At 45.0% G+C, this 27550-nt stretch overlaps 1 protein-coding gene across 1 annotated transcript; it reads right to left on the bottom strand.

Annotated features, from left to right (window-relative positions):
- Positions 1-11766: 11766 nt before the first annotated feature.
- On the bottom strand, positions 11767-13548 carry LOC122448790 (ADP-ribosylation factor 1). The gene has a single exon (XM_043480407.1). It carries the CDS (start codon positions 13458-13460, stop codon positions 12915-12917), a length of 546 nt encoding a protein of 181 aa, XP_043336342.1. The 5' UTR covers positions 13461-13548; the 3' UTR covers positions 11767-12914.
- Between the last annotated feature and the right edge of the window lie 14002 nt (positions 13549-27550).

The raw sequence follows: 27550 nt of genomic DNA, 5'->3' as shown, positions 1-27550 counted from the left end.
GGAAAGCCTTCAGCTTTAGACGTGGTCCTGGAGCTGGGAGCTGTGCTGGGGTTTTTCTCCTGTGAGTTTATGCTTCCCCACCTTGCAGATGAAGGAACTGAATCTGGGAGGCATCAGGCAGGTTTGCCGTTCAATATCTCCACTAGGAGTGCCACCCAGGTCATGAGGCTCAGCCCCTCCAGGGACTCAGAGGGGGAGAATTTCGCCTTGGCAGTCACAGGACAGAGAGGTCAGGCCATGAAGGGATAGGGAGCTGCCTTTGATTGGGCCCATGCCGAGCCCCAGGCTCCCTTATGAGTCCTTCCAACTTAGTTTTCTGGGAGCACGAAGTGTGAGAAATTCTAGTGATTGCATAGAGGTTCTCACCCTGACTGCACTTGAGTATCCTCCTTGGGGGATAAGGGGTTAAAAACTAGAGGCGCTGGATCAGCGCGGACCAGACCTTGGTATGTTTCAAAGCCTTTTCAGGTGATTTTAATGGACTTAATGGATTTTCACCACTGCCCCAGGTCAATGGTTCTCAATCACCTGGTGAGATTAAGGGAGAATTAATAGAGTAGGAGCTTCTCTGTGGCTCAGTGGCAGAGAATCTGCCTGCAATGCAAGAGACCTGGGTTTGCTCTCTGGGTTGGAAAGATCCCCTTGAGAAGGAAATGGCAACCCACTCCAGTATTCTTGCCTGGGAAATCCCATGAAAAGAGGAGCCTGGCAGGCTACAGTCCATGGTGTCGGACACAATATAGTGGCTAAATAACAACAATACAACAGAGCAGGGGAGAGAAAGAGCACTCCCTGGGCTTCACTGATGAACTAGGCCCTGTGCTGGGTACTGGCCTACCAGTGACTTGTTTAATCCTCCAACAGCTTTGTGGTGATATGATTCCCATTTTCCAGAGGTGCTCACCGAGGCTCGGAGAGGTGTGGCAAAGTGCTGAGGCCACAGAGCTAGTCTGAAGAGGAGCTGGATTTTCAACCCAGGTCTTTGTGACTCTGCGCACGCTTGCTCCATCCTGCCGTCTGCCTGGCGTCCTGAGTGGATGTTCAGTCCGTTTGGGCAGGACCCACCTTGGCTGAAGCCACTAGGGGGTGCTGTTCCGGAAAGAGGGTCCCAGTCCTTGTGAATTGGTTCAAGGGGGAATAGGAGGCTGTGCTTGGAAGCTGGGCATCTGTGTCTTCCTCTGCAATGCTGAGGAGCTTGGGTCAAGTCACTGCCTCTCTCTGGGCCACTGTACTAGTCAGGGTTTTCCAGAGAAATAGAAGCAATAGGGGGTGTGTGTGTGTGTGTGCAGATAAAGTGATTCATTACTAAGAGTTGGCTTATGTGATTATGGAAGCTGAGAAGTCTTAAGATCTTCAGGTGAGTCAGTGAGATTAAGAACCCAGGAGATCTCTTGATGTCATTCCCTCTGAGTCTGAAGGTCAGAGAGAGCCAGTAGTGTTGATTCCCTGAGAAAGCTGGCAGGCTTGAGACCCAAACTGATGCTTCAGTGTTTTGTTTTTATTTTATTGAAGTATAGTTGACCTACAATGTTGTGTTAATTTCTGCTGTACCACCAAGGGACTTAGTTATGCACATGGATATATTCTTTTTCATATTCTTTTCCATTATGGTTTATCCCAGGATATTGACTATAGTTCTCTGTGCTATACAATAGGACCTTGTTTATCTGTTCTGTGTATACTAGTTTGCATCTGCTATTTCCAAGTTCCCAATTTTTCCCTCCTCTACCCCACCTCCCCCTTGGCAACCACAAGTTTTTTGTCTACATCTGTGAGTCTTTTTTGTTTTGTAGATGTGTTGATTTGTGTCATATTTTAGATTCCATATATAAGTGATATCGTATGGTATTTTTCTTCCTCTTTCTAACTTAACTTCACTTATGATAATCTTGAGGTCCTTCCATGTTGGTGCAGATGGCATTATTTCATTCTTTTTTGTGGTTGAGTAATATTCCATGTAGGGGCTTCCCAGGTGCTGCGGTGGTTAAGAATCTGCCTACCAATGCAGATGACTCGGGAGACTCTGACTTCCCTTCCTGACTGAGTGTGGCTGGGAGACGCTGTGGGGGCCGGGGCTGGATCCGCCTGCAGGGTTTCCTGAACAGAGGATGGTCTTGCGCTGCCTATGTGCTCTCGCTCTAGCCAGGAACAGTGGACCGGGGCCCAGTATATCCGGAGGACTGGAGGACGCCTGTGGTCCTGCCCTGGAGTGGGGGAGGCAGGTCCTGCCTGGAGGGTGACTTCTGCTTGCAGGGCAGCTTGTCGGGGAATTAGGGACCCCTCTGGCTATTCTGTGTACAGTGTCCCAACGTGCCTACGCCTGCCCTTAGATTCTGACTGCAGAACCCTCCATCTCTTGCTTTTGCTGCTGCCATCTTCCTGAAGCTTTCATCGCATTCCTAAGCAACACTTTGACTTTCAGGCTGTCTGAGGAAGGAGCCCCTTTGGTCAAGGCAGATCGGCGTGTCCTTTATGCTTGCTCCCACGCTCTTCTGGGTTTGACGTAGTTTGCTTCTTCAATGCTGGGCCTATGAGGATGACGAAGAGGAGGAGTGGGTAGTGGGGATCACCCTCCAGGTTGATGGAGAAGGACCCAAGAGGGGTGAGCTGTGAAAGGCCTCAGGGTCCCTGCAAGGGGGCTGGTTGGCTCTCAAGAGGCAGAGAGGCCCTTAGAAGGGCCCCATCCCTGGAAGCTGCTGCCTAGGGTCGGGGGAGGTACAGAGGGAGTGTGGGTGGGGGAGAAAAAGAGGCCTGTGGGGGTGCTCCATACACTTGATAGCATCTGGAATGCAAGTGATGACCATGGGGAGACGCTGGTACTCAGCCACCTCAGGAAAGCAGGTAGTTCATCTTAGGTGGCATTCACATTAAAACATCAATTAAAAGGAAAAAAGGTGGGGCTTGATAATACATAAAAACAGTGTTTTTCAGAAGTATAGGCATGCCTGGTGTTTGAAGAAGTGGGGTGTGTGGAGGGCTTCGCAGAGGTGTTGGTGTGCCCGGTGGCTGAGGAGGTGGGGTGCGTGCAGGGGCAGTGGGCAGAGAAGGCAGCTGGTGTGGTTGAGAGACTGATTACCTTGAGTAAATGAATGAATAAATTGAGGCTAATCTCAGTCAAGTTTCTTACAATTAAAGAAGTGATTTGCAAACATGGAAAGGGGGACATCTAGAAAGAACCTTCAACGGGCTGCATAGGAATAACCTCACTGACACATACATATTTATACACACATTAACACTTATGAATTTTGTGTATATGTATGTGTGCCAAGGCGCTTCAGTCGTGTCCAACTCTTTGTGACCTTATGGACTGTAGCCCTCCAGACTCCTCTGTGCATGGGATTCTTCAGGTGAGAATACTGGAGTGGGTTGCCATGCCCTCCTCCAGAGGATCTTCTCAACCCAGGGATCAAACCCTCATCTCCTGCAGCTCCTGAACTGAAGGTGGATTCTTTACCCCTGAACCACTGGGAAGCCTCTGTGTGTGTGTGTGTATGTATATATATGCAAACATTCACATATACACAGAGATAGATGTTTGTACATATACTTATATATGTGCATGAATTTCCTATTAAATAATTTGTAGAGGACCTAGAAACAATAACATTCTAGGTGTGGTGAACACACCAAGCTCCCAGATCTTGATCTCTTTCTTCTTTTGTAATAAATTTTTTATTTATCTCCTTATGTATTTTTGTCTGTGCTGGGTCTTCATTGCTGCACACAGACTTCCTCTAGTTGCAGTGTGCGGGCTTCTCACTGCAGTGGCTTTTCTTATTGCCGAGTGGGGGTCAGTAGTTGTGGTGCACAGGCTTAGCTGCCCACACCAGGGATCGAACTCGTGTTCCCTGTGCTACTGGTAGGCAGTTTCTTAACTATTGGACCACCAGGGAAGTCCTGACCATAAGGATATAGTTAAGTAGATAAGAAAAATTAATAGGAGAGAAAGGTCAGCTCTTTCTTGCAAGAGATTGTCAGTTACTGATGGGAATAGGAAAAATCCACATTAGGCAACTATCACAGGATAGTGGAAAACAGAGGAGCCTGGCACGCTGCAGTCCACGGGGTGGCAAAGAGTCAGACACAACTTAGCAATTGAGCAACAACAGCAGTGCTGGTTGATTCAGGCTGGACTTGTCAACAGTGCTAAGACTGGCAGGTGAATGTTTGAAGAACAGTTTATGAGTGTGATGCTGGGATGTATCTCCAGAAAATATTTATCAACTACAAAGGGAAAAACCTGGCAGACACCAATCTGAGCAAGTGTTCACAATGAACCAGGGCCTGATAGGTTGGCGTCATGGGCCTCCTTAGGTGATAAAGCCTCGTTTATGTGCTTTTCTTGCCAAGAAGGCATGGCCTAAGTCTCAGAGAGAGGAAACAGCAGTCAGCCTCAGGTCGGGGATACCCGATAAAATGAAAGATCTACACTTTAAAAAAAAAAAAAACAACAACACAACAGCTGTCAAAGACATGAAAGATGGGGAAAAAGAGAGGAAATGTTGCAGTTTGAGGGAGAATGGAGTGACATGACACCTAAAGGCAAAGTGTATTCCTAGATTGGATCCTGGACCAGGAAGGAAAAAGACACCAGGATAGCTGGTGATGTGTGAATGGGGCAGAGGTTAGAGGGTGGTGCTGTGCCAGTGTTGATTTTTCAACTGGGAAGGTTATGTTGGAGAGTATTATTATTTTTAGGATACTCAAGTGGTTCAGAGAAAGACTAAGGATTGTAGATATTGTATGTGTGTACAGTGACACTGTGTGGGGAATTCCCTGGTGGCCCAGTGGTTAAGACTCTGTGCTTTCACTGCTGAGGGTCTGGGTTCAGTTCCTGGTTGGGGGACTAAGATCCCACAGGCTGTGTGGTGTGGCCAAAAAAAAAGATCAAAAAAAAAAAAAAAAAAAGATCGTGTGCACACATGCATGCAATGAAGCAAATGTAGAATAATGGTAACATTGGGAAACCTGAGTAAGAGGAATATGACAGTTTTTATTTTTCTTACATATTTTCTACAAGCCTGAAATTATTTCAAAATAAATTATTCTTTAAAAGATAAACCCATTCATAACCCAACCAATCTACAGGGAACTGTATAAAGTTTTAGAACATTTCTTCCTGGTTTATGTGAACTTTTATGTAGTTAAAATAGTGTTCTATATACAATTTTATATCCTACTGTATCATTTAACATGGTAACATAAACATTCCCCTGTGTGTTTATTATAAAGGCTCCATAAACCTTGTTTTTAATGGCTCCATAATGCCCACTGAGAGGTTATATTGAAAATTACCATTCTAACTATTGGACAGTATTCAGGTTATTTCCTTTTTAAAAAATTATAAATCATACTGCAGTGACTGTCTTTGACAAGAAAGCATTTTATGTGTGTCTAGGGTAGATTTCTAGAGAGGGAATTATGAAAGGATGTATCTTTCAACGATTGGTACAGTTGCTTTTCAAGAGCACATAGTCATATAATAATTCCCAACAGCAGTGAGTGAATACTAGTCTCCACAAACCCTCACCAGCCTTTTAAAATTCTTTGTTTTTTTCTTAGGTGGAGGGCAATGACACTGTCTCATTGTTTTTTCCTTCTAATTTCTAGGAGATGTTGCGAATTGTGCTAGTGGTTTGTTCTTCACTGATGTCACCATGCTTTTCTTTGGCTCTTCTAGACTGGATTCTTCTCCAGGGACTGGATCCAAGTGATCTTTGTGTCCAGTGCAGGGCCCTCTTCCTAGGACCGCGGGTCCCCGGTGCACATGTCTGGCTCTTTCTGGAGCCATGTGACTCCAAGGTTGCTTGTGTGCCTGGCTCTTCCTTCTCCTCAGAGACTGTTTGAGGAGCCGTGACTGTCTGGGTCAGCCCGTGCTGTTTCCCAATTAGTCCTTCTGGTTCCTTCCAGCTCCCAGGCCTGTGGGCAACTCTCACCCACTTTCATTAGACATTTCCCCTCCTTGAGCATTTTTGAAAATAAAAATTGGATTATTGATTTTTTTCCTCCCGATTGTAAGAGCAATATAGAATCACTATAAAAGTTTAAGTGCTACAGAAAGGTGTAAAAAAGACCATGCCCTCCAGGCTCATATACCCCAGAGCTATTTGGCATTAATAGTTGCCAAATTTTTTTCTATGTGTATAGGTATAGATTAACTTTTGCGAAAGCGGTCTCACTTTTTTAACACTTGATTTTTTAAAAGAACCCTTTAAAAGCTTATTTTTAAAAGTTGGCAATAGATCTCAGATTTACATATACAATTTGCATTCAGTACTTTTTTGGGTAAAACAAACCTGAACAGAGCCAAGTATCTGTTAGCTTTCATGTGAAAAGCAAATTTCTGTTTGTAATGGGCAACATTCCTGAACCATTGCAGAGATTTTACTTGGAAGTTGCGTGTGTACGTATGTTTAAGAAAATGTGGTTTAACAAGTGCTTTCTTAAGCCTCAAAAACATGTTCTGAAAAAGTAAGAAAGTTGGGAAGAAAACTTCAGGTCATATATAGTCCATAAAACTTTTAGGGATCGTGGGACTTCCCTGGCAGTCCAGGGGTTTAGACTTTACCCTCCAATGCAGGGGGGTTGGGTTCGATCCCTGGTGGGGAAGCTAAGATCCCACATACCTTGCTGCCAAAGAACCAAAACATAAAACAGGCAATATTGTAACAAATTCAATAAAGACTTAAAAAAACAGTTTAGGGATCAGCCTCCAAATACTACTGTGCCATGTTGATTACCAGTCCATTTACTTAACTAAGCACTTGCATATGGCTTGAGCTATCTTTTCCTTTGTAAAATTATTTTAACTGTACTTGTAGGTTTTGATTAATTTTAACATGACAACATAATAACAAATCATTAGCGGTAACAGGCTTTTCAGTTTGCTTAAGATTATAAATTGTAATTAAAATGAAAACTGTATCTCCAGATGACAGATGGGTCCCCAGGTCACACAGTGTTTCTTAAAGTAAGCTTGTGACACTCCAACCGGGGAGCTGTAGCAATGAGAAAACTGTTGACAAAGGACGACCAGGGAACATTTATCTCAGTACAGGCTGGAATCTGTACTTAAGAAATTGGATGATTATATTTGAAGTAGTACAAATTGCAACCAGTAAGAATCCACTATGAATGTTTTCTCAGAACTCACAATAGAGTTAAAGTCAGTCAGATGAAGAGTCAAGTATGGAATGGCCTCCTTCATTTAGGAAATTGTCCGAAGAGTCAGCACAAAGGTAGCAACTTCTGATCAAGAGATTATGGGTCATATCAGTTGTTAGCTTATAATGCTGACTTATAAGGACATCGATGAGGATAAAAGTTCTGTGTGTTTAGGCTGGATCTCTAAAACATAAGAACTGAAATTCAAATTACCCTTACCATGAGTAAATACATTCATATTGGGCACATATGTAAGCTGGGGGGCGTTTAGAGAAATTCAGGTAATTTGAATAAGCTCTTCTGAAAATTGGACAATGGAAAAAAACCTGTGAATAAAAAAATTTGAGAAAAGACATGTAGTATTTATTAAATCAAATGCCCCAAATCTCAAAATCCCTGAAATAGGATATAATGTTTACCAAAAGGTAAAGATTGATAGATGGTAGCAGCAGCAGCAGTGAAATATAAAATATTTTGTAAAATGGTGATAGTTTTTTTTTTTGCCTCATTCGTTGTGTAAAGATACTTAATAATCTTTTCCTGATTATGCTCCAGCAAAGCAGATAGCTACCATCTGGGAACTGGTCTGTTTGTGGTGACTGGGACCACAGAAGCCAGTTCTATGATGGATGAGTGACCATATTTTATAGTTAATTTCAGACGATTTGCCCAAACACATCTGAGAAAGCTGTGCTTCATCTGATTTCCTGTCCCCTGCCTTTTCCAGGGGCTTCTCTGGTGGCTCAGACGGTGAAAGCGTCTGCCTACAATGCGGGAGACCCGGGTTCGATCCCTGGGTTGGGAAGATCCCCTGGGGAAGGAAATGGCAACCCACTCCAGTATTCTTGCCTGGAAAATCCCATGGACGGAGAGCCTGGTGGACTGCAGTCCTTGGGGTCGCAAAGTGTTTGTTTCTTGGCTGATTGTTGTCTTTTTAGTTTGTTTTGCTTTATAGCCTCCAATTATCTTCTTACTGATTCCTTTTCACACTTGACTGGCACAAACGTGGGCCCAGCCTGGACTGTATCTTGCCTGTAGGACTCCCCCTATAGACATCTTCAGTGTGGTCGCCCCCAGGTTGCAGGTGCAGTTTGGCGGCCACTACCACAGGTCACCAGAAGGGCTTGGCCTCAGCTATTGCTCAGCCTTCTTGGTGAGCCGATGGGACCACTGGTCTCATTTTGTAGCTTGGGTGCATATGTGAGTTTTTTTTTTCCCCCCTTCATCCACTGTTTGTGCAAAGTAATGAACGGGAAAGGATTCCAACCAGGGGCTTTATGGTTCTTTGTTTTTCCTGAAGTTGATTTTCCTCCAATTACTATGGAAATGAAAATCATTATAGAAAACAAGAAAAGCAAAGGGGAAAAAAAAAACCCCAAGGCACCCATGCCCTTCAACAGCTGCCAACAGTTCATCTCTGATGGCTAGGTCCTAGACCACAGAGAAAGTGTACGTCATTTACTGCTCATTTCCCTATTGTTGATATGTCATTAGTTCCATCCTTCTATACCATGCTTTCTGTGCACAGAGGTTTTAATGGATTGTTTACTTACATATATTCTTAGAAGTGGAATTCTTAGAAGAGGATTCTTCTTAGAATTACTGGGTTAAGGGTTTTGAGACCTTCAACAAAGTGCAGTGTTTTGCTGTTGCATTTAAAGAAGACAAGCTTTATTTTTCAGAAGGGCAGCTACCAGGCAAAACAAGAGAAGATGATGTGTTTTGAGTTGTTTGTGATTTTTAGAAGAGTGGACCATCATTATGGAAAATCACAACCCAAATGGTGGTGGTATTTATGGTATTTGAGTCAACAGCACATGTATACCTGCCGATGTTTGTAGCTGTTGATTCATGGTGTGATATACACATGTATTGCGCGTCCCTTGTGGCTCTGCTGGTAAAGAATCCACCTGCAATGCCAGGCAATCCCTGGGTTGGGAAGATCCCCTGGAGAAGGGAAGGGCTACCCACTCGAGTATTCTGGCCTGGAGAATTCCATGGACTGTATAGTCCATGGGGTCGCAAAGAGTCGGACATGACTGAATGAATTTCACTCACACACATACACATGTATTAAACAAACACACACACAATAGTTGAATTTAGTTTGCTTGTATTTAGAATGTTAAACGTTAGGTTGAATCATATGAAATTCCATTTTCATAGGTCAAAAGCAGTTCCATTATCAGCAGTTTCACATGGTTCAACTTCATATTTAATATTGTCTAACTGTCTTTTTAAATCAGTTTTGCTTATTTATTTATTCATTTTTGGCCCTACAGTGGAGCATGTGGGATCTTAGTTCCCCAACTAGGGATCAAACCCATGGCCCCTAGTGGAAGCACAAGGTCTTAGCCACTTTACCTCCTGGAAAGTCCTCAAATATTGTCCAACTTCTTAATCCAAACTTATTTCTTCTTAGTCTTTGCAAGCATCTCCCTATCACATGCCCAAGCACTCATGTGTTGAAGTGTTGTTTTATTGCACTCCTTTTATTTTGCATTTAAATTGCAGGTCGAATATTAAGTCTTTTCAGTTTCTGTGTAAATGGATCATTTTTATCACTGAGTTTCATTTGAGAAAGGCAAAGGAGACATTGAAAATGTTTATGAAAAGGGAGTATTGGGTCTGATAAGGCTGAGAAATACCAAGTGAGGTGTTTGCCTTCTGCAGACAGGATCCATAACTTTGTATTTTGTCCAAGTGTGCTGCTTGGAAGAGTATCAACACTGTAGTTATCATGTTATCTTACAATTGGCAAGTCAGTCTCCCCACTGAGTTCCTCAATGGTGTCTTAAAAACAGGAGAGGAAAACCAGCATTGAAAGGGTCTACCCACCACGTGTTTTTGTAGTAAGAGACATTATTTCCTCTGATGCTCACAGTAAGTCCATGAGGAAGTAGGACTGGCCACAGTGTGCAAATGAGGAAATTGAAGTGTTGACTAGTAAGGATTCTTACCTACGATGGTCAATCAGAGAGCAGGCATTTGAACTCAGTTCCATGGAATTCTAAAGCAACATTGACAGATGAAATACAGGACGTTCAGATAAGTTTGAATTTCAGATGAATAGTGACTTTTTTTTGTTTGTTCTCAAATGTATTATACTTATTAAAATTTTTTTTCTTTTTTAAAGTCAGTTTATTTTTGTCTGTGCTGGGTCTTCGTTGCTGTGAGTGGGCTTTCTCTAGTTGCAGAGAGCGGGGGCTATCCTCTAGTTGCGGTGCTGGGACTTCTCAATGTGGGGGCTTCTCTTGTTGTGGCCCGTGGGCTTAGTTGCTCTAAGGCATGTGGGATCTTCTCAGGCCAGGGATCAGATCTGTGTCCTCTGCCTTGGCTGGTGGATTCTTAATCACCAGGGAAGTCCTGTATTTCTTTATTTAGATTTACAAAAGGTTTTTAAAAATCTCTATTTTTTGAAGTATAATTGATTTACAATGTTGTATTAATTTTTTCTGTACAGCAGAGTGACTCAGATATACACACCTGTATCTTCTTTTTCATATTCTTTTCCATTATGGTTTATCATAGGATGTAACAGTGACTCTTAATGTTACAGAAACATGCCCCAAACATTGCATGGGGCAGACTTTATACTAAAATAGGACTTGTTTCTCTTAAGTTTCAAAATCAACTGGTTGTCTTGCATTCTTTTTAAGTCTGGCAACCCTACTCTTTCCCCCTCTGCCACTTCCCTTGCTTTTCTTACTCACAGTGTTGCTCCCTAGATTTTTATTCCAAAAATGTCTCAGCGTGAGTCACCAGAGAGGCAGCGAGAAGTAAGAGAGCCTTTCACAGGAGCTGTGAGGCCCTGGGCCCAGTCCCGACCGTGGGAAAGATACACCTTCTGGAACAAGTTTTCTCATCTGTGAACTGGAGAGTTGAACCATACCATCTCAAGGGTCAAGGGATGTTTACTGGGTTCTGAGCATGTGCCAGGCACTGTTCTGGGCTCTGGGGCACCATCAACAACCAAAATTGACAAGGTTTGCTGTCCTCAGAGAGCTAACATTCTAGTGGGGGAGAGACAGACAAACAGGTAGTAATAATGCCCGCTACCCTCATGATGATGCCAGGTGCCGTGGGTCAGGCCTGCTGCTGGGGACTTCACACACAGGCTCCTCGGGTGCCCCTCTGTACCCACGCCACCCAGAGCAGGGCTTCCCAGGTGGCGCTAGTGGTAAAGAACCCGCCTTTCAATGCAGGAGACACAGGAGACCTGGGTTCGATCCCTGGGTTGGGAAGAGCCCCTGGAGGAGAGCATGGCAGCCCACTCCAGCCAGTATTCTTGCCTGGAGAATCCAGTGGAAATGGGAGCCTGGTGGACTGTAGTTCATAGGGTCACAAAGAGTCAGACACGACTGAAGTGACTTAGCACTCACGCACATCCAAGGCATGGTGCTGGCACACTCTGGCAGCAGGGCTTGGCTCAGGTTTTGTGAGCCTGAGGACTCTCTTTAAGAAAAGTGTATAACATTACCAGACCCTTCTCAGGATCCTAGAAAGAGCCTGTGCAGGAAGGGCTATGAAACTGGAGCCTCAATAGCGTCCCCGTAAATATGGCTCTGGGCTCAGTTGGTGATTTTTTTTTTTTTTTAATAAGAGATTTTATTCTAATAGCTGTAATTACAGTGCTTGTTTGTCGAAATGAAAACTGAAAACAAGTATACAAAACAGTTGATTACTAATTGTGTATTGAAAGCAGTAAGAGGTTCCACGACACCAAATAAACCAGTTCTGAGGTTTTCCCCAAGATAAAGTTTAACAGCTCCAGCTTCTTCAGTGTTTATCAAAATACAAAAGAAAAAAGTAGAGGTTATCATTTTCAATGGCAAATCTGACCCTTGCAGGCTGAGGGAGTGAAAGCACATGTAGACAGGGGCTCTGAGGGGCTGGGGCTCAAGGATGACCACCCGCACTCCTGCTGGTGAGACCCCAGAGAGCCCGGAGCAGGCAAGCAAGGGGACTGCAGGACTCCCGCTCCAGCCAGGGCGTTCCAACCAAAGTGCCCATGCTGACCCGAGAAAAGGCCGGGGTTCTTCCAAGGGGTCTGAGAACGGCGGCTGCAGCCTCCACCCCATCTCCTGGGTGGCCATGTATGCACAAATACAAGCACAAACGCTATGGGGTGTGGGATGACCCGAGACAGAGCAAATCACAGGGACCCTATTGTGACCATGCAGAATGGATATCATGGCTGGTTCTGCCCCGTTTCATGTTCCCAACGGGAAACAGACCACCGGTGGACTGGACTCAGGCCGTTACCGCAGAACCTACATTAGGCACATTTCTCCCTTCTGTGTGTTCAAGTGTTCTCCTTATTTTGTATTTGTAACTATTTAAAAAAATGCACTGAGTTTGGGTTAAAAACCAACCACCAAAATGGATCTCAACACAGATCTAAAGCCCAGAGGAGGAGTATTGGGCTCGTCTGACACACAACTCCTGGATGACCCGTGTGCCTAAAATCCCTTCTCAGTACTAAACAGTGGGTTGATTTTCTTTTTACAATAAAAAAAGCTGAGTAATATTGCATAGGAGTACCAGAAACTGCCTCATTGGAAACAAAAACTATTTACATTAAATAAAAACCCAGCTGCAGGCTGCGTCTGCACATTTACAGCATGGTGAAGCACACTGTGACCGGCCATGGAGACAGCTTCTGGCACTCACACCACAGGGGCACGTTTGCCACATGAGAGTAAAGCGAGGGTGGGAGGAGGGAGTGAGGGGGGGAGGACTGCAGCTCATTTCTGGTTCCGGAGCTGATTGGACAGCCAGTCCAGTCCCTCGTACAGCCCGTCCCCGCTGGTGGCACAGGTGGCCTGAATGTACCAGTTCCTGTGGCGCAGAGAGTGCAGGCCCAGCTTGTCCGTGATCTCGGCCGCGTTCATGGCATTGGGGAGGTCCTGTTTGTTAGCAAACACGAGCAGAACGGCGTCCCTGAGCTCGTCTTCTGCCAACATCCTCATGAGCTCCTCGCGGGCCTCATTCACACGCTCTCTGTCATTGCTGTCAACCACAAAGATGAGACCTTGTGTGTTTTGAAAATAGTGGCGCCACAGAGGCCGGATCTTGTCCTGGCCGCCCACGTCCCACACAGTGAAGCTGATGTTCTTGTACTCCACGGTCTCCACGTTGAAGCCGATAGTGGGAATGGTGGTCACAATTTCACCCAGCTTCAGTTTGTACAGGATGGTGGTCTTTCCTGCAGCATCTAGGCCCACCATGAGAATGCGCATTTCTTTTTTGCCAAAAAGGCCCTTGAAGAGGTTTGCAAAGATATTCCCCATGCTGCAGACTGGTGGGAGCAACACTGGCCAGAGAAACCCTCGGAGGCTGCGGCGCAGATGCTGCTCGGAGGCAGGCGTTGGTTTCGCTCCCTCAGTTGGTGATTTTTTAAATTTTATTTTATTTATTTGGCTGTGCTGGGTCTTAGTTATGGTTTGTGGGATCTTTAATTTGTGGCATGTAAACTCTTAGTTGTGACATGTGAGATCTAGTTCCCTGACCAGGGATTGAACTGGAGCCCTCTGCTTTGGGATTTCAGGGTTTTAGCCAAATACTGGACCACCAGGGAAGTCCCTCAGTCGGTGATTGTTGAATGAACTCACAATCTTGTCGGGTAGCTTGCCCATTTATGACTGTAGATACTGAGGTTCAGAGAAGTGTGAGGATTTACTCACGTTCATAGAGCCCTGAGTGGCAGCGCTGATGGTGGCATGGTTCAGCAGGGAGAGAATGTGGTGGTGGAAAGTTCCCAGTCTTTGAATCAAGAACGACCCGGATTTAAATCTGAGCCATGTGCGGCCTTGCTGGGTAACTTTGGCCAAGTGTCTTAACCTCTCTGTGCCTTTGTATCCTCATCAGTAAAGTGGAGAAAGCAATACTGCTCCAGTAGGGTAGCTGGGGATGAACAGTTAATGCTCATTTGGGGGAAGGATCGTTCCGGGCTGCAGGGAAGGCCTGGGTCTCCCCTAGTGCTCTCGGCTGCCTTGAGTCTTCGGAATCCACACGAAGGACCAGTGGGGTGGGACTGCCACAGGCGGCCAAGAAGCACATTTTTGTAATGACTCATCATTGACCTCCTTCCTGGAGGGTTCAGCCTAATGGGCTTCTCTCCAGGAGCCCCTGTCGGTGTGGGCAGAGGGGAAGCGCAGGAAAAGTCAGAGGTTCCTGCCAACACTGGCCATGTCCAACCCGGATATTCAGAGAAAAATCCAGGACAAATACACAGCAGCAGTTTCTTTGAGTCACACGCAGGAGGGGAACTGGATGGGCAAGGAAGGGAAAACTATCATTGGTGAGCCCCCTACCCCGTGCCAGGGTTTTATGTATATTTCCTAACAGTTACCAAAAATGTATATATATATTAAAAAAAAAAAAAAAAAAAAACCTTCTTGTGTGGACTGTGCTCAGCATATTACCTGTATTAACACACTGAAACCTTACAACAGCCCATTAAAGTAATGTCTACTCCCATTTTTTTGGATGAGGCAAACTGAGCCATAGAGAATTAAGGAACTTATTCTAGTTCATACACCTGATAAATGGTGGGGAAACTGGATTTAAACCCAGGTAGTTTGGCTCCACAGTTTGCATGGGGTGGCCCTTATAAAGCAGGTATGACATGCCCCTTTGACAGGTGAGAATACTGAGGCTTGTATGAGTTCAAGCCAAGATCACACCGTAAGTGTGTGATTAGTCACTCAGTCATGTCCAGTTCTTTGTGACCCCATGGACTGTAGCCCACCAGGCTCCTCTGTCCGTGAGACTTTTCAGGCGAGAATATTGGAGTGGATTGCCATTTCCTCCTCCAGGGGATCTTCCCAACCCAGGAATTGAACCTGTGTCTTCTGTGTCCCCTGCACAGCAGGCAGTTACTTTACCCACTGAGCTGTTGGGAAAGCCCCCACAGAGTAAGGAGCAGCGTTTGATTTCAAACCCAGGGCTCCAGACTCCAGTCAGTTCAGTCACTCAGTCGTGTCCAGCTCTTTGCGACCCCATGGACTACAGCATGCCAGGCTTCCCTGTCCATCACCAACTGCCAGAGCAAGCTCATGTCCATCGTGTCAGTGATGGCATCCAATCATCTCATCCTGTCGTCCCCTTTTCCTCCTGCCTTCAATCTTTCCCAGCATCAGGGTCTTTTCCAGTGAATAAGTTCTTCCCATAGGGTGGCCAAAGTATTGGAGTTTCAGCTTCAGCATCAGTCCTTCCAATGAATAGTCAGGACTGATTTCCTTTAGGATGGATTGGTTTGATCTCCTTGCAATCTAAGGGACTCTCAAGAGTCTTCTCCAACACCACAATTCTTGAGCATCAATTCTTCGGCACTCAGCCTTCTTTATGGTCCAACTCTCACATCCATACGTGACTACTGGAAAAACCATAGCTTTGACTAGATGGACCTTTGTCGGCAAAGTAATGTCTCTGCTTTTTAATATACTGCCTATGTTTGTCATAACTTTTCTTCCAAGGAGTAAGCATCTTTTAATTTCATGGCTGCAATCACCATCTGCAGTGATTTTGGAGCCCCCAAAAAGAAAGTCAGCCACTGTTTCCACTGTTTCTCCATCTATTTGCCATGAAGTGATGGGACTGATGCCATGATCTTAGTTTTCTGAATGTTGCGTTTTAAGCCAACTTTTTCACTTTCCCCCTTTCACTTTTACCAAGAGGCTCTTTAGTTCTTCTCTTTCTGCCATAAGGGTGGTGTCATTTGCATATCTGAGGTTATTGGTATTTCTCACGGCAATCTTGATACCAGCTTGTGCTTCATCCAGCCTGGCATTTCACATGATGTACTCTGCATATAAGTTAAATAAGCAGGGTGACAATATACAGCCTTGAAGTACTCCTTTCCCAATTTGAAACCAGTCTGTTGTTCCATGTCCAGTTCTAACTGTTGCTTCTTGACCTCCATACAGATTTGTCAGGAGCCTGGTAAGGTGGTCTGATATTCCCATCTCTTGAAGAATTTTCCACATTTTGTTGTATCCAGAATCCAGAGCCCATGCATTTTCTATTCCACCTGTATCCCTCAGCTCTTGCAGGATGTCTGGGATTCATTTCCTGAGATGCTTAGATTTCAATTCTGGTCTCATCTTGACTCTAGCCCTAGCTCATTGCAGGATCCAATATCAGTAAAAATCAGGCCAGGTAATGTCAGAGGCAGAATGCCCTTGCTCAGTGTTAAAATTCTGAGGATGGGAAGTAAGACGAGGAGTGGTCCCTCAGCTTCCAGCCGTGCTAATTGTCAGGGGCTGTGTCCCCTTTGCTGCCGTCTCTGCTGTCCAGTCCAGAGGAGGTGCTAGGGATGCTGAGAGAATGAGCCGTGGGGACAGGTCTCCCCAGTGCTTCTTGTCCGTGACAGTGTTTGGACGGCTGGTGCCTTGGAGGACGCGGACCTGGGTTTGAGTCCCCATCTACCCCGTCCGGCTTCGTGACACAAGGTGCTCTCTGAAGTTCAGTTCAATAACAATTCCTACTTGAAAGGGTCATTTTGAGAATCAAATGAAATGGGATATATAAAAAGTCCACCTAGCGCCAGGCTTAGCAGCTAATAGATGCTCAATGCATATTCCCCCTCCCCTGCCCAGGGCCTGAGGGGCTCTCCTTTCTTGCCCTAACTGTCCTCCTTTTTTTTCTTATTTTTTAAAAAACTGTGGTAAAATATATATTGGAGAAGGAATAGCAACCCACTCCAGTGTTCTTGCATGAGAAATCCCATATATATAAGTGTTACAAACTTAGCATTTTAACAACTTTAAAATGTACAATTCAGCAAAAACCACTACAATATTGAAAAGTAATTAGCCTCCAACTAATAAAAATAAATGGAAAAAAAGAATAAAATAAAATGTACAATTCAGTGGCATTAAGTACCTTCACTTGTCTAGGCAACATGTGAAGTGAGCCAGAGAAAGACAAATATCAAATGATATCACTTATGTGTGGAATTGAAAAATATGATACAAATGAACATATTTACAAAATAGAAATGGACTCACAAACATAGAAAGCAAATTTATGGTTACCAAAGGAGGAAGGGGCTGGGGGAGGGAAAAATTAGAAGTTTGGGATAACAGATACACACAACTATATATAAAATAAACAGTAAGGTCTTACTGTATAGCATAGGGAACTATATTAGTATCTGAGTGAATGAGCCATGGAGACCATCGTCATCATCCATCGCCAGAACTTTTTCATCATCTCAAACTGAAACTCTGGACCCATTAAACAAGCTCTCCCTGTTCCTCTCCCCGCTCAGCCCTCCGTAATCTCTCTTCTACTTTCTGTCTCCATGAATTTGCCTGTTCTAGGTACCTCGCAAGTGGAATTATACAGTATTTATCCTTTTTGTGTCTGGCTTATTTCACTTAGCATCATGTCTTCCAAGTTGTCTGTGTTGGAGCATGTGTCAGAATTCCCTTCTTTTTTAAGGCTAAATAATACTCTGTCATATGTTTATGCCACATTTTGTTTATCCATTCACGTGTCCATGGACCCTTGCGTTGCTTCCACCTTTTGGCTGTTGGGAATAATGCTGCAGTGGACAGGGGTGTACAAGTATCAGTTTTAATCCCTGCTCCGTTCTTTTCAATATATACTCAGAAGTGGGATTGCTGGACCATATGGTAGTTTTATGTTTAATTTTTTGATATCTCTCCATTTTATTTTCTCTTGTTAATTTCTTTTATTTTTAATTGAAGTATGGTTAATTTACAGTGTCATGTTAGCTTCAAGTGGACAGCAAAGTGATTCAGTTATACATATGTCCTTTTTCAGTTTCTTTTCTATTCTACTTTATTACAAGATACTGAATATAGTTCCCTGTGCTATACAGTAAGACCTTATTGCTTACTTTATATATAATAATGTGTGTCTGTTATCCCAAATTCCCAATTTATCCCTCCCCTGCCCCCTTCCTCCTTCGGTAACCATAAAATTTGTTTTCTGTGTCCCCCCTTCCTCCTTTGGTAACCATAAAATTTGTTTTCTGTGTCTGTGAGTCCATTTCTATTTTGTAAATATGTTCATTTGTATCAGTTTTTTTCAATTCCACATATAAGTGATACCATTCGATATTTGTCTTTCTCTGGTTTATTTCACTTAGTATGAAAATCCCTAGGTCCATCCATGTGGTTGCAACTGACATGAGTTCATTGTTTTTTTTATGGTTTAGTAGTATTCCATTGCATGTGTATTTATATTTATACCACATCTTCTTTATCCAGTCATCTGTCGATGGACATTAGGTTCCTTCTATGTCTTGGATGCTACTCCTTCTTACACACACACACACACACATGTACACGTACACAGTCTGTGTCTCTCCTACCTAGTTCTTACCATCTGACCTTCATCCAGGAAGTCTTCTCATGTGTTATTTCTTCTTGATCTGGTGCAGCTTTGGTAAGAGGCACCTTGGGAAGCCTTGAGATATCACTAGTGACTGAGACCTGCCTCCCTCTACAGGCCCCTCCTTGCCAGGAAGTGAAAATGAAAGTGTTAGTCAGTTGTGTCTGACTCTTTGCGACCCCATGGACTGTAGCCCACCAGGCTCCTCTGTCCGTGGAATTCTCCAAGCAAGAATACTGGAGTGGGGTAGCCATTCCCTTCTCCACGACATCTTCCCGACCCCGGGATTGCACCTGGGTCTCCTTCATTGCAGGCAGATTCTTTACTATCTGAGCTACCAGGGAAGCTCCTCCTTGCCCGAGCTGGTCAGCTACTCTAGGATCTGGAGCCTGCCTGGTTGGGACTGGTATCCGAGCAGCCACGTGGGCCCTGCAGAGACCCCTCTCTGGCAGTGGGGGAAGCAGGACTTTTTGTCTGACCCCGGGTGCTTGTTGCTCTGACTCAGGACAGGCTGTGGAGCTCAGGGCATCTCTGAGCAGACCTGCTCACACCTGACAAGATCACTCGGCAGCCGTCTCCTCTGCTCACCAGTTAGACTCAAAGGTGATTCTTCCAGGAGACAGACTGGTGTCTGGGAAGAAACTTGACCGTGGGAGTCAGCTACCTCATGTTGAGTCCCTGCTCTGCCTCTTCCTTGCGTCAGCCCTTGGTGAGCTACTCAGTCTCCCTGAGCCTCAGTGTCCACCTCTGTCAAATGGGAATATGAACAGTCCCCACCTCAGTGGACTGTTGTGCACACACATCGATGCATCATGTGCAGCTCTCGGCCCCGTGGAAAGGCCATGGTTGCCTTCTTTGTTGACTGCTTAGAAAGCTGACAGGGACTGCTGCAGGCCAGCGGCCCCTGCCCGAGTCCTGTTCACTGCTCTCCGTCTCTCTGCCCTTCTCATCCTACATCCGGTCTTTCCAGCTCTGAAATGGCTCTTCCAGATATTTGAATAAGAAATATATCTTCTGGGAAAACAGCAAAAGGATGGCCTTTGGAACACTCCTGGTGTTGCAGTTGTCCTTTCAAGCTTGACCCAAGAATAACAGCTACTCTGTGGAGGCTTTATGGGCTTCTGAGGTGGTGCTAGTGGTAAAGAACCCACCTGCAGATGCAGGAGACACAGGAGATGTGGATTCAACCTCTGGGTTGGGAAGATCCCCTGGAAGAGGGCGTGGCAACTCACTCCAGCACTCTTGCGTGGAGAATCCCATGGACAGAGGAGCCTGGTGGGCTTCGGTTCATGGGGTGGCAAAGAGTCGGACACGCCTGAAGGGACTTAGAACACATGTGGAGGCTTGACAGGCCTCTCTGGGCCTCTGGATGACACTCCTGCTGCTCCTCAGGTGTTTTCCAGCTCCTGATGTTTGCTCAAGCCTGGCCTCTGTGTGTGTGTGTGTGTGTGAGAGAGAGAGAGAGTGAGTGAGTGTGGTGGGGGTGGGCAGTGGTTTGCCCATCTATCTGTTTTAAGCCTCCATTTTGATCTGTGAGGAAGGCACGAATCTCTCTTGAAAGGTTGTTTTTTTTTTAGGTCTTTATTGAACTTGTTACAACATTGCTTCTGTTCTGATTTGGTTTCTTGACGCACATGGAATCTTAGCTTGCTGGCCAAGGATTGATCCCATGCCCCCTGCATTAGAAGGCAATGTCCTAGCCACTGGACCCCCAGGGAAGTCCCTTTGGAAGGTATTTTAAGTGTAATGAATTTACTGAAAAAGCCTGAGGAGGAGGGTGGTGGATGGAGGAGGGTTAACAGTCCAGGTAGACCAGCTCTGGCTTCTCAGACGTGAGGATGCACGCACATCGCCTGACGCAGGTGGTCTGGGGCGGGGCCTGAGGCTGTCCACTTCTGACCCGGGGTACCAGTGTGGCCGGGCTGGGGTCCATTCGGTGAGCAGCCTCACTAGAGCTCCTTGTGTTTTCTAAGTTCTGTGGCCCCTGCAGTTTTCCACAGGCTGCTCGCCTCTGCTTTGGGCCGGGTCTCACACCACACCCTGGCTTCTTTTTCCAAATTTCATTCCTCAACCTTTTCCTCACGCTACGCAGCCCAGTTCAGGTTTCTGTAGCAACTAGATCAAAGCCTGCCCCTGGCCCTCAGCTGGGTTTCCAAATTCAATTACTTTCTGAGAAATAAGGCTTTTTAATTGAACAATAATAAGAGCACTATTCACCCATTACAGGAAACTTGGAAATTGCTGAAAAGTAGATGGGAGCAAATGAAAAGTTATCCAGGATCCTGTAACCCTAAAAGAATTATTGATGAGATTTAAAAACAACAATAATAATTTTTTGGCTGTGCTGAGTCTTTGTCGCAGCACACACAGGCTTCTCTTGTTGCAGGGTATGGACTTAGTTTCCCATGTCATGTAGGATCTTAGTTCCCTGACCAGGGAGTGAATCCATGTCCCCTGCATTGGAAGGCAGATTCTTAACCACTGGACCACCAGGTAAATCCCTTACCCATTTTTAAAACTGAAGTATAGTTAATTTACAATGTTATGTTAGTTTCAGGGATATAGCACAGTTCAGTTCAGTTCAGTTGCTCAGTCGTGTCTGACTCTTTGCGACCCCATGGATCGCAGCACACCAGGCCTCCCTGTCCATCACCAAATCCCGGAGTTTACTCAAACTCATGCCCATCGAGTCGGTGATGCCATCCAGCCATCTCATCCTCTGTCGTCCCCTTCTCCTCCTGCCCCCAACCCCTCCCAGCATCAGGGTCTTTTCCAATGAGTCAACTCTTCACATGAGGTGGCCAAAGTATTGGAGTTTCAGCTTCGGCATCAGTCCTTCAATGAACACCCAGGACTGATCTCCTTTAGGATGGACTGGTTGGACCTCCTTGCAGTCCAAGGGACTCTCAAGAGTCTTCTCTAACACCATAGTTCAAAAGTATCAATTTTTCGGCGCTCAGCTTTCTTCACAGTCCAACTCTCACATCCCTACATGACCACTGGAAAAACTATAGCCTTGACCAGATGGACCTTTGTTGGCAAAGTAATGTCTCTGCTTTTTAATATGCTATCTAGGTTGGTCATAACTTTCCTTCCAAGCAGTAAGTGTCTTTTAATTTCATGGCTGCAGTCACCATCTGCAGTGATTTTGGAGCCCCAAAAATAAAGTCTGACACTGTTTCCACTGTATCCCCATCTATTTCCCATGAAGTGATGGCACAGGGATACAGTTATGTATAGAAAATCCCTTACATATGAACGAGTTCTGTTCTGAGAGTGTGTTCATCTGTCCAATTTGTTCATAAGCCCAACAAAGCTAGCCTAGGTACCAATGACCACAATTGGCTAGATAGCGCAGTACTATAATAGGTTTAAAATACTTTTCATACAAATAATACATTAAAAACAACCCCCCAAAATAAACATTTTAAATCTTACAGAACAGTGCCTTGAAAAGTACAGTAGTACAGTATAATAGCCAGCATACAGGGGTTAGGCATCAAGTGAACAGACAAGAAGAGTGACTGGAGGAGGGAGAGGAGGAGGGAGATGGTAGAGCTGGAGGACCGTCAGCCACAGGAGATGGAGGGCAAGCTGCAATGTCACTCATGCCTGACATTGATGGAAAGCATGTTCGCCTCTTTGAAAGCTCACAACTTGAAGGTTCTTGTAGGGGACTTATTGTATATGTATTGAATATATTCTTTTTCAGATTCTTTTCCATTATAGATGGTTACAAGATGTGGACTCTAGTTCCCTGTGCTGTATATTGATGAGGCTTTGATTCATTCTTCTCAGTTCCCTTTTTCCTTCTGCATCTCTATATTTTAAATTTTAATTGAAATAATACAAAAGAAACAAATTCAGGTATTGCTAAAGCCTGCTTTTCTGTTTTATGACTAGTTCTTTGAAAACACACAAAAATGACTCAATATACCATTGTTGTTCAGTTGCTCAGTCATGTCTGACTGTGACCCCATGGACTTCCTGTCCTTCACCATCTCCCAGAGTTTGCTCAAATTCATGTCCATTGAGTCAGTGATGCCATCCAACCATCTTGTCCTCTGTCACCCACTTCTCCTCCTGCCCTCAAGCTTTCCCAGCATCAAGGTCTCTTTCCAATGAGTTGGCTCTTTCGCATCAGGTAGCCAAAGTATTGGAGTTTCAGCTTCAGTCCTTTCAATGAATACTCAGTGTTGATTTCCTTTAGGATTGACTAGTTTGATCTTGCTGTTCAAGGGACTCTCAAGAGTCTTCTCCAGCACCACAATTTGAAAGCATCAATTCTTCCGCACTCAGCCTTCTTTATGGTCCAACACTCACATCTGTATATGGCTATTGGATAAACCATATCTTTGACTAGATGGATGTTTGTCAGCAAAGTGATATCTCTGCTTTTTAATATGCTGTCAAGGTTTGTCACAGCTTCCTTCCAAGGAGCAAGCGTCTTTTCATTTTGTGGCTGCAGTCACTGTCTACAGTGATTTTGGAGCCTAAGAAAATAGATACTGATAATTGCTATTGTTCATTGAGTCCTTAAGATGTGAGGCTATGAGGTAAATGCCTGCTCATTGTCTCAGTTAAATAATCCATCATTTGTTTAACTGGCCTTCTATAAGTAACACTGTGATGAACATCTCTGTGCATACATTTTAATCTAGCTTTCTAATTAGTTCTTTAGACCAGGAGTTGGCAGACTTTTGGTAAAGGGCCAGATGATAAATATTTTAAGTTTGGTGGGCCATAAAATCTCTGCCATAACGACTCAGCTCCCCATGATAGCACAAAAGCAGCCATTAGCTACAGACTAATGAGTATGGATGTGTTCCAATACAATTTTACTTATAAAAGCAGGTGGCTGATTGGACTTGACCCATGGGCCATAGTTTGCCAACCCTGCTTTAGACTAACCAGTCAGGGATGGGCACATTTTTTTCAATGAAAGGCAGATAGGAAATAGATTTAGCCATACGCAATACGGTCTCTGTCACTTGCTATTTCTTCTGTCCTTCCCCTCCCCCCCATCTTTTCCTTCTTCTCCTTCCTCTTTTTTTCTTCCTTCTCTTTCCTCATTCTTCTTCCGACCTTTTAAGAATGTAAAAACCATTCTTAGCTTGTAGACCATACAAAAACAGGCCTTTGCTGACCCCTGGATTAGATAAATTGACGTTGAATTCCTGATTTCAGACAGTATGAACATTGAACAATCTCTTGATGAATGTGGCCTGGTTGCTTTCCAGAATGGTGGCAGTTCCAATCTAAACACCCCCGCTGGCTGTGCAGGAAAGTCTTCATCCTATTCTTCCCTCACCTCATCAAGAGGTTCCTCTTATTCAATCTTTGCTAATTCAATGGATCAGACTATCTCATGCTAATTCACATTTACTTTGATTACTAAGAGGCTGAGCATTTTTCCTCTTAATTATCCATTTGTATTTCCCATTCTGTAAAAAATTTTTTTGTGTTTTTTGTCTTTTTATTTAGGATCTTATTGTTTTCCTTTGTACTTTTTGCATTTTGTCCTTTTGACAAAGCGAGGATTTGGAGAGTTGTCCTTTTTGTTGCAATGATTCTCCCCAGTGTTTTCTTTTGCCTTTTAATTGTATTTGTGATTATTTTGATGGCTAGAAGTGCTTAATTTGTATTTATCTTTTCCTTTTGTGAGTTCCATTTCCCCTTTGAAACTCTCTCTCTTGATTTTCTGAATGTCAGCCACCCCACTTTGCCCTCAGCCTCCTGATATCCCATAAGCAGTTCAGGAATGCTGTGAAGAAATGTGTCAATTGTAAATGCTTTCAGCTGAGTCTCAGAAAAGCTGCTAAACAGTGGTTTAAGCCAGGGGTTCTCAAACTGTAGCACACGTCAGAATCACCAAGGGGTTTCGTAAAACTCAGATTGCAGAGCCCTCTTACAGAATTTCAAGTTCTTATAGGTCTGGTTGGGGCCTGAGAATGTGCTTTTGTAACATATTCCTGTATGGTGCTGGCGCTGCTGGCCTGGGAACATACTTTGAGAACCACTGGCTTAAACGCCTGAGAGATTCAGTTACCTCACAGAACAAAGCGTTCAGGAGAGGTGGTCCCAGGGCCAGTTTAATAGCTCCAGTGATATCAGGTTCTAGACCATGTCTTTACTTTCTATTGGCTGTTTTCTCAGGATTGCAAGATGGCTGCCATAGCTCTGGGCCTTTCCCACGTACACCAGCATTCCAAACAGGAAGAAGGGGGAACATGGGAAAAAAACTTTTCCTTTTGACAGTGTTTGGTACATTGGCACTTTGACCAAAGATTATAGGTAAATATTTAGTAAGAAGAGAGGGTAGATTTGGGGTAGGAGAGAGTCTCTGTTTTAAATGCTTTCTTGCTCTGAGTAGAAAAGCATATAGTTCAGGTCCTTGGAGGCTTCCCTGGTGGCTTAGTGATAAAGATCCACCTGTGATGCAGGAGACCTGGGTTAGAAAGATCCCCCGGAGGAGGGCATGGCAACCCATTCCAGTATTCTTGCCTGGAAAATCCCACAGACAGAGGAGCCTGGCGGGCTACCATGCACAGGGCCGCAAAGGGCTGGACATGACTGAGCATGCACACAGCTGTCCTGTCAGGTCCTCGGACCCTCAGCTGCAGCACCAGTGACCTATGCCCTGTCTTGATGTCTTTAAGGACCCAGAGTCAGATCAGCTGGTCTCCAAGCTGGTTTCTGATATTTTCATCACTGAAGTCATTGGACTTCTGCCTGGTTTCTGATACAAAGACTGAACTGGCCCCTTCTTCTGGTATTTGGATGTTTTCTTGCCTGAATTCTTTGCTAAATAATTGGCCTGGCTCTTTCTAAGTTGGGAATCCTGCTTGCTTCTGCCAGTTCTTCTCCTAATCAGGAGTTCTAGCCCCAGACTCTAATCTGGTGCTGTGAAACCTTCTACCTGTTGACAGGCCTGCTAAGTACCACCTGCCTGGATTCCTGGAGACCCCTCTCAGTCCGGCTCTCAAAGCTCCTGAGAGCAGGCACCTCCAAAGGCTTGCTTGGATTGATTGGCTGCTGCACTTTGCCTATTGGTACAACTTTCTCTTATCATCTATACCTGATGTTGGAATTATTCCCAATCTTCTGTGGAGGCCAGGGCTTGCTCCACCAGCACCATCAAGAGTGGAAACTGGAAGTAGGAAGTTCCTACCTTCTGCTGTGCTGTGTTTAGTCGCTCAGTCGTGTCCAACTCTTTGCAGCCCCACGGACTGTAGCCCTCCAGGCTCCTCTGTCCATGGGGATTCTCCAGGCAAGTATACTGGAGTTGGTTGCCATACTCTCCTCCAGGGGATCTTTCTAATCCAGGTCTCCTGCATCGCAGGTGGATTCTTTACTGTCTGAGCCACCAGGCAAGCCCAGGAATGCTGGAATGGGTAGCCTATCCCTTCTCCAGGGGAATCTTCCCGACCCAGGAATCAGACCAGGGTCTCCTGCATTGCAGGTGGATTCTTTACTACCTGAGCTAGTAGGAGATACCAAAGGCTCACAAAGAGTGGGCTAAGGCAGGATCTGTCAGAAAGTGTCAAGGTCCCAAAGGAGGGGAGAATGAGGTAATCGTAACTCCATGGGAGGCAAAGGTGGATTATCTATTAGGACCCAAGCTGGTTTAAATAAGTTAATTGGGAAGTCCAGGGGGTAAACCTGGCTTTAAGAATGGCTCATTGCTTGGGTTCAAATGGTATCACTAGAATCCACTCATCCTCATCTTCCCGTTTAGTTTCTTCTTTATTCAGTTCTTTCTTCAGCTGGCCCTGACCTCATGTCACAGGGTGGCTGCCAGCAGTGCTGGGGACTATATCCTTCCCACTTTCTTTCCAGAGGAGAAAGAGAAAACCAAAACTCCCAGAACTAAGCTTCTTGATCTGGGTCACTGTCCTTCCCTGAAGGCAACCATCAGGGTCAGGAAAATGTGATGTATGGATTCATTAAGTGTCGAGTCAGAGGATTCAACTCTAGGTTTGGGGATAGACTCGATCCCACCCAAAATCACATGGCTGAAAATGGGGGCAAGAGCGCTCTCAAAGGACGTTCAGGCACACTGAAGTGGGAGAAGGAGGGAGTGGATGTGGGGAAGGAAGGAAGTAAGTGAAAGTTGCTCAGTTGTGTCTGACTCTTTGCGACCCCATGGACTATACAGTCCCTGGAATTCTCCAGGGCAGAATACTGGAGTGGATAGCCTTTCCCTTCTCCAGGGGATCTTCCCAGCCCAGGGATCGAACCCAGGTCTCCCGCACTGCAGGCAGGGTCTTTACCAGTTGAGCCACAAGGGAAGCCTGGATGTGGGGAGGCAACCTACAGATATTCATTCTAATTGGAGGTTGAACTTGTGTGGTGGCAGCTGAAGACTTCAGATGATGACAGGATCTTAAAGCATGCAGAGATTAAGGGATGGGGAGGAAAGGTGCTTGACTGACCTCCAGGGATGGGGTGTGTCACTGGGTCAGGTTGCTTAAAGGGCCAGGAACAGGTGGGCACCTGGTTAGAGTCCTCTCCTGTGTGTGCTTCAGCTTCATCTGTAGGTCCAGATCAGGTCAACAAGTTCTACATCTCAGCACCTTCCAGAATGCCCATCCGGCTGCAGTTAACTCATCCAGGCCTGGGATGAGCTGGACATCTTCCTACTCAAAGGACACATGATTCAGTCCAACAGTATGCTTATTCTTTTGGCAACAAAAATGCCGTGTAGAACGTTCATTGCCATTCCGGACACCGCCTCCTTCAAAAGCCCTTTGGGTTTACTGCCCTTGTTATTCTCTGTAGCTCAGATGTAATTTGTCAGCCCCATGTGATGTATTTCAGCTTGAGTGGAGTCTCAGGAAAAAAAAGTTTGTGGCCACAGATGCATTTGAATGCTTTCTATCAGAGGACGAAACTAATGTCGAGCTAGTATTTTGCCCACATGGGGCCAAATCGAAGCTCCAAGTCACAAATCAGTGTTTTTCCCTCAGGTGTCTGCTGATCCATACTCTCTCTGCTACCTTCATGGTCTTCTTGC

The sequence above is a fragment of the Cervus canadensis genome, chromosome 1 (assembly GCF_019320065.1).
Source record: "Cervus canadensis isolate Bull #8, Minnesota chromosome 1, ASM1932006v1, whole genome shotgun sequence".
Taxonomy (NCBI): Eukaryota; Metazoa; Chordata; class Mammalia; order Artiodactyla; family Cervidae; genus Cervus; species Cervus canadensis.
Note: the sequence above shows the minus strand (reverse complement) of the source record. Positions and strands in the feature narration are given on the sequence as shown.